The sequence below is a fragment of the Hakea prostrata genome, chromosome 1 (assembly GCF_041222555.1).
Source record: "Hakea prostrata isolate BN-2017 chromosome 1, UWA_Hpros_2, whole genome shotgun sequence".
NCBI classification, from domain to species: Eukaryota; Viridiplantae; Streptophyta; class Magnoliopsida; order Proteales; family Proteaceae; genus Hakea; species Hakea prostrata.
In genome coordinates, this window is record NC_142600.1 from 25918598 (window position 1) to 25930107 (window position 11510).

The 11510-nt window shown below is 36.5% G+C and overlaps 1 protein-coding gene across 1 annotated transcript; it reads right to left on the minus strand.

The window, feature by feature from the left end:
- Positions 1-8422: 8422 nt before the first annotated feature.
- Positions 8423-10973, minus strand: LOC149028484 (heat stress transcription factor A-7a-like). The gene is made up of 2 exons (XM_089137058.1): positions 10104-10973; positions 8423-9675 (listed from the first exon to the last, which is right to left on the minus strand). Exons 1-2 carry the CDS (start codon positions 10401-10403, stop codon positions 8908-8910), a joined length of 1068 nt encoding a protein of 355 aa, XP_088993184.1. The 5' UTR covers positions 10404-10973; the 3' UTR covers positions 8423-8907.
- Between the last annotated feature and the right edge of the window lie 537 nt (positions 10974-11510).

Consider the following 11510-nt stretch of genomic DNA (forward strand, 5'->3'; position numbering starts at 1 on the left):
TGTATTAGCTTGTCTCGTGGACCAATTCACTGAAATTTGAACCCCTGATTTGATATTTATTTGACGTCATCTAAAAAGGCCATGTAACACTTGAATATACAGAAGGGAGCTGCCATGCATATGAACCCTTAATAGGATTATCTTGTTATGTTAACCTCGATCACTTCAAAGTTCGTATAATAGCAATCCTCATTAACCTCTTTATCCTTGACAGGTAAAGAATACCTTCTTCTTTTTTAGGGGCTGACACTTCTATGCATTTATTGGTGTGGTGTTCTGTCGTAGAAGATGTGCAAGTGTTTATCCACTTTGTAGTTACTAAAATGCATGTGCCTACAACATTGAAATTTAAACTCCCAATCTGTTGGAATGATCTTCTATGTAATGAAGGATGGTGATCCTTAACTAATTAATTAGTGAAGTTTTTTTGGAGTATACAATGTCACATTTGATAGTTGATGATCACCTGTTAAATTTTTTCAAAAGGGAAAGAAAGGATAGTACCTAGACCTAGGCAGGTACAACAGAGATGGATCTAAGTCACAGGTAATTCCTATCTAAATTGCTTTTTTATTTCTCTCTTGGTTTTTTAACATCCCCCAATATTTACTTTTAAACTTCATTCATAATAAGATCACTATTTCTACAAATCTAGAAATTAAAATCTTATATTTCCTTCTGGCCTTTTTTCTTTGTAACTCATCTTAACTTTGGAAATGGGTTCCCTTTCTTTTATTTTGGTATTAATTCGAAGTTGAACTACAGAAGTACAAAATCGAACAGAGTTACAGAGTGAAACAGAGCAGAGACGATATCTTTTTCAGTTTTAGATGATAATGGTATACAAAATCATGCAGGTAAACCTTCCTTTATCTTTTTCTTCTCCTTTGTATATTTTTTCCTTTACAATCATGCTCCCTACTACTACTATCATCTACTACTATCATATGTTAAAATCTTCAACTCTTCAAGACATGGATTTGTTGTTTGTTTGGCTGTTTTGTACTTGGATACTTTTTATTTCTCTTTTATTTCTCTGATGTACAAGGATAGACTTTGTTCTCCAAATCAAAAGATCTTTTATTGGTTTTTCTTTTAGTTTTAAAAAAGAAAATTACAAGGAACCTCTACTCATTTGACTACTAGAATTGTGGAAGTTCAGCACCCCATTGAGTATATTGATCAAGACTCTTTATCCTCCATTTGTCTATTGGTTTCTAGGCAAAATATCCGTACTAAGAGTAGCTGCTTTCAACCAGTGGTGAATTTTACCTTTACTCAAACACAAATAAAATTTTTTTGTTTGACTTTATTTTTGGTTTTTTGGTTTTTTTTTTTTTTTTTTTTTTTTTTTTTTTTTTTTTTTTTTGACTTCAGTTATTTCGGCTAGAATTCTTAGTTTTTCTTCCTCTCACTAATCCATTTCTCTTCTTCTTCTTTCTTTACTTTCTTTACTTTGCAAATATGAGTTCATAAATATTGAGGTAGCAAAGGTAAATTATAGTTAGAGGACTCAATGAGAAGAGAAATTAATGGCTAGAATATCAAAGCAGACAATTGACATTCTTGCTTCTAAAGTGGATTCATCTGTCTATGATTAGTTAGTTATGAATTGATTGTTTGATAAAATACATGCACATGGCTTGTAACACAACATTTTTTATTGTATCAAGCAATTAGTGGGGGATTAGTTTTGGGGTCTAATTTCTCCCAAGTGTGCAAGATGGCTAGACTAGATCGCTAACACTCAAGATTAGCAAGTTTAAAAAGACAGTACCAACCATTGACAACAACAATTAAAAAAACCGGAAGCTACTTTACAGTGTCAATACCAAATTCTATATAAAGTGGTTTTTGGAATTCGAAATGGTCTATAAGGAACTCTAAAGTTTCAAAACCGAAATTGGTCACCAGACATTAAAAGGAAGATGGGCAAAAATGAATGCCAAACTCTTCGCCTCCCTCCCCTGACCACCAAAGAAAATAAAAATATAAAATAAAAACACATTTAAATGACTGCCAAAGCATCAAGACAATATAATAAAACAACAATTCTAATGTTACTTAGATTAAGCAATACCATAATAAAACAACAATTTTAATGTTATTTGGATTAAGCAACACCGTGAGGGAAAAAATTTTACAAACATAAACTAATGACCTTAAGGCAAAATTTATTTTCTTTCATTCTCTTTGACTAATTTTTTCACGTCATGTATAACCATGTGCATTTGCACATGCAAGTTTTACTAGTCATAATAAAAAGTGATTAATTACAAGACAATAACAACGATAGAATAAGCAAACACTTCAACAAACTTGGGAATGGCTCAACACTTTCTTTTCATATTGTACCTATTTCAAAGTTTATTTTTGTTTAAGAGGATAAGAAGAAAAAAAAACCTCTGAATCTATAATGGATTTTAAAAATTAAGGAATTCATTTTGTTTATTTATGCCGTGTCTTCAATGGACATGAGCTCACATGACCCAACATTTATGGGTGAACTAGGCATCAGATTATTTCAAAACTGAAAACCCTTGCTCACCTTTTCTTCTGGTTCCTCCATCTCAAATGCACCTCTCGGTTTTAGCATGTGTTGTCCAATATTTTCCCATGAGAGCTTCAAGTTCCAAATTTTTTATATCAGAAATGACTAAAAATGATACAAGAACCTAAATATACTTAAAATCATAGTTTTTAGCTTCATGCATGCCAAGTTCCTTTTATATAAGTATTAAGTCCTTATCTATCTCTACGCCCATTCTACCATTGTTAGTAAAAGATTTTCTCAGTAAAACTGAAAAAATGATTTCCATGTTATTTTAAAATTTAAAAAAAATGTATTTTATATGTGGGTACATTTTGGTAGAAGAAAATATAAGTACTTACCTTATAATTGTTGTTTTTCTCCAATGTCTTAATGTTGTTTTTGAATTTTCCTTGGATTTTACTGCTCTTAAAACAAAATAACACTTTTACCGATTGAAAAAATAAATAAAATAGAGGGAGCAACACTTTGAGTCTAGATCAGAAAGAACACTAATTAAGAAAAAGATTGTAACCAAGTGCAATTTTATGGTGTAGGGAGTTTTTATAGATAAATCTCATGCCAATTACATGTAAAATATGCATGTCTCACAACAATTAAATGAAGAGATTTGTTGTGGAAACACTTATTTTCATTAACAAATCAGTCTAATACCTCTGTTTGCACATGATTTGTGAAGACTCTTATTCATAGAGGACATCAGAGAATGAAGTTCTCTCTGAGCTCGAAAGGGATATTTGAAATACATAATTAAAAAATATTTTTTTAAAAATATAGAAGCTAAAAAAAATTATTTAAAACCAAAATTGGGGAAATAATTTGAACACACTGAAATTACAAAAGTAAATTATGAGTATTAAAATTGGCAAAATTTTACAAACCAAGATTGGAAAACGAAATAAAAATCTTGAAAAATACGTCTACAAAAAATAATTGGGAAAATAAAGTAAGAATTGGAAAAATAACTAGACTAGTTATCTAAAAAGGAAATTTAATTTAGAATCAACACATGTAAGAATTTGCCAACCCATGTGGGTGGCGGACCGACTTACGCGTTACGAGACAATTAGAAATAAAATCTTCCAAACAATGGTTGTCGACGTGTCGTTTTAGCAGTTAAAAAGTGATATTCTCAAAACATGTGAGGTACTAGGTATCTGAAGGCCTAACTATACCACCTGTCCATGTAAGTTTCATAGTGACACTATTATGTCAGTTCAGTTAAGTATTTTCAATTGAAGGTGAATGGCTTCAAGCCAATCAGAGGAGTTGATCCCAAGTACTGACTTGCACCTACCAGCTATGTTGTTCTCTTGGGGTGTGTCTCATCTCATAACATACACAGTCCGACACGTCGACCGCTGTGTCGGTGCCTGGAGACACCACCGAATAGGTCGCCATGTTGGGTGACTTTTTGAAGAGTTGGAAAAAATGAAAAATTCGGAGACATAGTTCCAACCTCTGTTCTTCAGTTCCATAACGAAGAGCCGGAGTCCAAAATCCGGCAAGAACAAGTAAACAAGTTAAAGAAGAGGCGGTTTCGATTTCGATTTCACCTCTACGATTACCTGAAGATTGTTTTGATAGTAAAATCAATAGCAATAGCAGAAGATAAGCGGTAATGGTGGTTGTTGCTGCGATTCTGTGAAGGCGAGATGAGAGAAATCTTCAAATCTCCCAAAGAAGAAGAAGGCATGGAAGACATTACCATTCTTGAACGATTTTTTTGGGATTTCAAAATAGCAGCAGCAGGAGGAGCAACAGCAATAGAGCTGTTCGACATGGGCAATGGTTTCACTAGTGTCGATGCTGGCGCAGATGGGGTTACAGCTAGTGTTGGTAGCCTAAACTGGTGCAGGTGGTGTTTTGGCCGGAGAGGGCACTAGGGGCTGCAGCGATGGTGGTACAAAAGTACAATAGTCGAAGCTGGTGTGGAAACTGGTGGAGGCAAGGGCTGGTGCCACCACAAGCTGTTCTCCGGCCGAATAGTCAACCGTCGGCAATATATCGCCGATAAAGTGTAAAAATCGTGTTGCTGGGGGGTTTCGTGTCGCCCCCGGCGACACATCGAATAATCGCTGTGTGTCGGCGATATCAGCGATATATCGCCGAGAAAGTGTAAAAATCGTGTCGCTGGGGGGTTTCGTGTCGCCCCCCAGCGACACGTTGAATAATTGCCGTGTGTCAGCAATATATCGCCGACACACGGTACCGTGATAACATATTCAGGAGTTTGACCCTACCACTAATTAACTTGGATCAATTTATACATCTCATTTGAAAACCAAGCTTTGGGTATGAAGGGTAGTTTCCCTTAACCTAATTAAGTTAAATAATTTCCCTCTCATTTTGTTCCTTAGGTGGTTGAAGGGAGAATACCTTTACCCATCTTTGTTATATATCTCACCAGAAACCCCACCACTACCACTCCCCTACCACTCCCCTGTTGTTGCCAAAAATTGAACCAAAGACTGGTCTGAGGATTGTACCTCTTATTGTTAATTTCTAAGAAAACTAAAAGAGATGAGAAGAAAAGATAATATGCAAATGATATAATAAGAAATGCATTGACAACGGTGCAGGAAGATGACAGAAAAGAAAGATAAGATACCAGAGGAGAAGCAACACCCCTGATTAGGAGAAAAACTCAGAAGATCGATAGCTCCAAATGTCACACCCCACCCACTGGTATTGGCCTCGCCTGATAACCTGTAGGATTGGCTACCAATGTAAGATGAAACATAGTCACATCACCATTATCACGGATCATTCGACTTCAATACCTCCGCATAAAAGGTAGCATCATGTAAGGGTTTCTAACCATACTATCTAGACCTCCTAGGTATATAATTAACAACCATGATAGTGTTGGGGGCATTAGAGAACAATGTTTCATACCACAATCCCTGATATCTTGAGCTATAGATACCCAGTAAGGATATCCTCAATCATAGTCACAACATCCCTCTATTCATTATCACATAACAAGTCATCCAACATTTTATTATAAGTTGTATACAATAAATCATCATTCACAACGTATGACAGGTCTTTCATCGGTGGAATCTAGATCCATGGGCTCAGGTATGGATCATGGACTTCAATCCAGATAGCCCACAGCTTATTTTGTCTGGAACTTGGGGTATTCAGGCTTGCAATATGGATCTCGGGTTAGAATATAGGGGTTGTTACACCAAAAATCACAAAACCGCGCTTAGATCCAAAAAACGCAGGCACGGAAGATTGTAGATCTAAAAAAGAAAGACTTCATATTTGAACTTTATGATGATATCTGCAGAGACGATGTGCCCAAGAAGATGCTTGAAAATAAAGAACTCCAAAGACATCTTGTTTGTTTCGGTCTATCATGGATCTGTTCATCTACTGGTGACTAGAGTTGATCCATGTTGGATCTGTGCGAAGAAACAAAAAGCTATCTATTGGAGACAAGGGAACTTACTTTCAACCACTAAAAGAACCTTAGGATCATTTGGGTCATCGACCTTCTCTGTCTCTTTCATGATAGTGGATTAATATTCACTCTTTCTTCCTCTGCAATTTTTTTGGGAACTTCAACAATCGGTGGAGTTGAAGGGGCTTCTAGTTTTTTTTTTTTTTCATTCATTCATTCATTTTCAGCTCTCCTTTCTGGCAGGGGCCGACGATGTTAGGTTTTTCCCAGCAAACAAGGTGTAGGTAGAAGATAGGTGAAGGGAGAATCTCTTCACCCACCTAACTATTGAGTACCTAATGAGTGAGAGGGGCATTACAGTCATTTTAGTTTTAAACTAACAAAAAGTAATTTGAGTAACTTATAATTTTACAAAAGTGTAAAAAAGGCACCATGCAATTTAACCCGCTTAAGTCAATGCCCTACAAAAAAAACTCTAGTTTTCAAGTGATATCATTGTTAAATTGATATCAATAATATCTCAACTACATGTACACTAAAGCAAAAGAAGACTCTGTTATTAAGTTTGAATCATCTTAGAGATAAACGTAAATAAACAAAGAAGTGATAAAGCTTAAGCTGCTATTAAATCTCATGTCAAAAATACAAAAAAATATCTCATGCAAATTAAAGATAGAATGCACATGGACATAGGCAAAATTCAAATTTCACATTGTTTCGTTCCTGTCCATAAAATATAATAATTTATAAATTTATATTGATGCATTGACCATAAAAAAAATAAGGACAATATCAAAATTAGCATCAGGACAAAAAAATAGAGACGGGTCGAATAAAAAAATATTAATCTAAATCACGATCCTTAATTCTAATTCAAGATTAGAATATTTTGACCTTAACTCACCCTCAAATTTAAAATCTTGTACTCAAGTCCTGGTTGAACTTAAGATGATACAAGATGGATGAGAGCCACAAAACAAGACTTACACCCCTACATGCTAAAGGGATAGATAGCCTTCGGATGTTAACTTGTAGTCCTATTACCAACACCGAAAAAGCTTGGAACCTGTGCATTAAATGCATAGGATCATAAAGCCGAAATCTCGACAGTCGAGATCGAAATTTCGACCGAAATTTCGATCCCATCGCTCAAAGTGAATGGCTTGATGGTCCTGCGCATTTATTGCACAGGACCCAAGCAACGTCCTACGAACACAGGCCCCCAATGCGCAGGACCCAAGCAACGTCCTACGAATACAGGCCCCCAATGCGCAGGACCCAAGCAACGTACTACGAACACAGCCCCCCCCCCCCCCCCCCCTTCCCCTTCCCCTTCCCCCTTCCTCTCCTCCATTATTCACCGCTCTCAGGATCTCAGGAACTGAAATGCCTGGTCTCAATAGGTCCCCAAGTTCCTGGGACCTTTTATAGTGACTTGCGAAGCCTTGTAGCTGGTTTTGGTGAATCTTGCAGGCATTGCCGTGGATGATGACATGTGTGGTCCTAATACTTGTTTAGAGCGCTGTGCAAATGCTACCAGAACCTTGCACTGACAGTCCACCGACTCTTCTAGGCTTTTTTTTCTTTTTCATTTCCTTTGTGTCCACAGACCTTTCTAGGCTACAATGCTGTAAACACGTCAGTCATTTCGCCGCTGTCTGCAGAAGAATTCTGAACAGAAAAGACGACACTAGGCAATGAAAGAGAGGTCAAGAAACCCGCATGAAAAAACTCAAACCTAACCAACTGTTCAGGTAATTTTTCTAAAAAAAGAAAAAAACTTTGGTCGATTTTGTGAAAGCTAACTCCACTTGTGACTGACACTTGTTGCTGAAATGATAGCTTACACGAATACCATACTGCATTTCTGGGTAAACGGAAAGTGTTTGTTATAGAGGTCAAATTGGGATTTAAAGCTCGGGAGACCATGGATATCACAAAAATATCTTTAGAGGTGATTCCAGGAATTCGGAAAACTAATAACTTCAGATGTTCTACATAGACATATGGATGGATCCTTATGATCCTTATCTTTTAAGACGAAAAGGTGAATTTTTACTTTCTTGATGCTTGATCAGGAAGAAATGGTTGATGAGAAAGCTTCTTCCATAATAAGAACTCGCTTGAACTTTAATCATTACTAAACCAAAAGATGTATTTGCAGTTTGTAATGACAAAGTTCTGCTAGAATGTTCACTGTTTTTATGTAAAAGAAATGTCATTGTGAAATATCTTTAAAGACTTTGACACAATACACTGGAACAACCATAAATAGATTCTTCATCGATATAGACAAATAAGTAAAACTCATCTTTGCCATCATTAGGTATACCTAATGCGATGATCATATGATGAGAGTACCTAAGCCAAACCCTAATTTTGATTGCATTATAAGCTAAACCCTAATTTTGATTGCATTATAAGCCAAACCCTAATTCTGATTGTATTATAAAATTTAATTCATGGATGACTGTACTCGAAGGGTTTATAACACGTATGAAGTCACAAAGAAAACAAATAGATATATCTAATTTTCAATAAAAAATGAACGGTTACCAAAAACAAGGGAAAAAATCACAAAATGAATGGGATCTAAATGACCCAAAGCTGGGTCTCATGAACTTACATATATCCAACACTTCTCCAGATTCTCTTGAGGCCGTGTCTGCAAGCATTCTGCACAGCTGGAGAGAATTGAGATAATGGAGGAACAGGAAGTGATAAATTCTTCTAAAAGACTAAAACTAGAAAAGAGAATAAGGAAAGTTGCAGGTGAAAAAACACATCCTAATCTTCAGCAATAGTACTAGTTTCCTTCTTATTAGACCTAGCTTGTCTACTGATATAAGTTATATAACTCTTTTGGTCAATGAGAAAAGGAACCAATATGAATTTTGAGGACGATCTTGGGCGCCATAAGGATCAGAAAAGCTTCTACTCTTGTCTACCTTGAACGAGAATTCAGGTAATCAAACTTTGTCAACACATTCATGTCTTCCTCGTCTTCCTCAGCAGCTGAGGGGATCGTTCCATCACCCAAGCCCCCATTGAACAATTCTTCCCAGAAAACCTTATCAAGTCCTTTACCTTCTTCACCCACCAGTTTCATTTCTTGCTCTTCTTCTCCTTGCGCCTTGGCAGCTTTACCAAATCTCTGCATCTCCATTGCCAGCATCTCCAGTTCAGATGTTTCGTGCCCAAATAGGTCTCCGAAGTCATCTGGCTCGGTCTTGATTCTGCTTGACTGGCCAACATCTGCGACATTGCTGGGTCCTTGATCGATCGGCATCATTTTCTTTATGACGGCTTCCTCTAGTTCCCTTCTCCTTTCCTTCTGCTGTACTAATTGCTGGATAAAATTTGGGTTTTGCATTGCTCTTGCTAAGAAAGTCATCATTTGTTGCTGCTTTAACTCTGTTCCCATTAGCTTCTGTTCCATGGCTTGAAGGTGAGCACGGGTGTTCTGCTGCTTCTGTCTGAGTTTCACGAGTTCTGCCATAAGGACGTGCTTGTCATGCCTCAGCCTGTCGTTTTCTGAATCAAATTCAAGTACTTGTCCTCCTTCGAGGCAGTGGCCGACAGATTGCTGCTGGGGGATGATAGACTGAGACGGTGCCTTCCTCCTCTTGATGTTCTTCAACAGATGCTTGTGACCTCTTAGAAATCCTTCATGGGCAAACTCCCACCTGTCTGGATCGATCTTTCTAAAGCCCTGTGCGGATAAATTCTCATCAAATCAGGAAACTGAAACAAGCAAAAACTTTCAGCGATTTCTAGATCTAGGAAATTAGTCCGAAGAGCTTAGTCAGCCAATTCGTCAAATTCAAAGAGAAAGAACGGTGAAACTGGGAAACATCAAAAACCCTAGTCACTTTCCAGTACCTTTTTTTGTGGGAAAATTCACGTACTTTCCTTTGCCTACTAGAAATGGAAAAGGGGACCCATAATAACAGCAGGAAATTATAGAAAAATGGGAACTTGAAACTTCGAAAATCAATATATCAATAAACAACTTTCTGGCAGTTTCATGATCCCCTTGTTCTCGATTGTTCATCCTCAACTTTAAAAGTAGATCCCAGTGGCCAAACTCAAGACTCATGAGAATAAAACGAAGAAGCTTGATAAAGAGAAGAAACTTACATAGGTGTTTAGCTGTCTGACGAAACTAGAAAAGTTGTTGTGCTTGAAGTATCTGGGAAGAAGATTCATGGAGAAGGTGTGGGAATCCCAGACAACGAAGCTGTTTCCGGCTATGCTCCAAGAGACTATATGATCGACGCTGGGGTCATTGACCACATCGAACGTTTTTGTAAGGAAAGGTGGGGGGCCTGTGTCGCTAAGACCTTCCATTGGCTGGGGAGGAAACGATGGCTCGCTCGAGTAAGATGAACTCCCCTTCCCCTCAAGAAATTCTTCTTTCACAGCGCGTAGCGGATCCATGACCGAAAATGATTAGAAATGTTAGGAAGCTTAATGGGTTTCAGATCTTTTCCTCCTGAAGAACTCGGTAATTTCTTAAATGAAAACTGGATTTAAAGCTGAAATGCTGTTGTTAGATGTATTTCTTCAAAGGGTTTCGTATAGTAAGCGAGTTTAGTTAGCCGGATCCAATCAAATGGGTTGGAAGAAAGAATTACAAATGGGTTTTGGGGAGTAGAAACTGCAAATGAAAGCATTGAGTTCATCTGAATCCAACAAATTTAAAGAAAGACTTGAGTTTGATTAGTCACATTACTTCAAACTCAGATGCTGCTTCAGGTTGAAAAGGAAAAAGAAAAATCAAATAACCTAATAAACCGAAAAGAAACGGATGATCGCATTTACAATTGCAAAACAAAGTGAATTAGGTCTAAGGCTAACTCGGATCCTGGAGATATTTGGAATGGAATGCCCTTTTTCTCTTTCGTCGTTAGGTAACGACAGTTCACGGTGCTGCGTTCTCCTGCGCAGCAGCTTTACCAGAGGGGCATGGAAAAGGACGAAAGACAAGAGATAGCGAAAGTCGGCGAGTTCAAACTTCAAAGCATAAATCGATCCACCCGAACTTTCCAGACAGTGTTTGGCATCTTTTATAATATTGCTTTTATTTCCCTTTTGGGTAAAAGTATAGAAATTGAAGGGAAACTTCAAACCCTAAATTTATTGAAATACGAAAATAATTTTTTTTTTAAAATTACAATAGGATCCCTTAATGAGGCTAAATCAGGTTCGTGTATATATATATATATATATATATATATATATATATATATATATATATATATATATATATATATATATATATATATATATATATATATATATATATATATATATATATATATATATATATATATATATATCACTTACCTCCTCTCTTAGCTAAACAAATAGCACTTCACCCCTCTTACTTGGATAATATCACTTATTTCCCCTTTTACTTAACAAATATATCAAACACCACCCATCTAAACTTCCTCGATTAAATTTAACTTTTACCATTAAATATTTTTCAAAAACCCCAAACTACCCTTGACTAAAAATATTTTTTTAATTTAAACCCTAAAT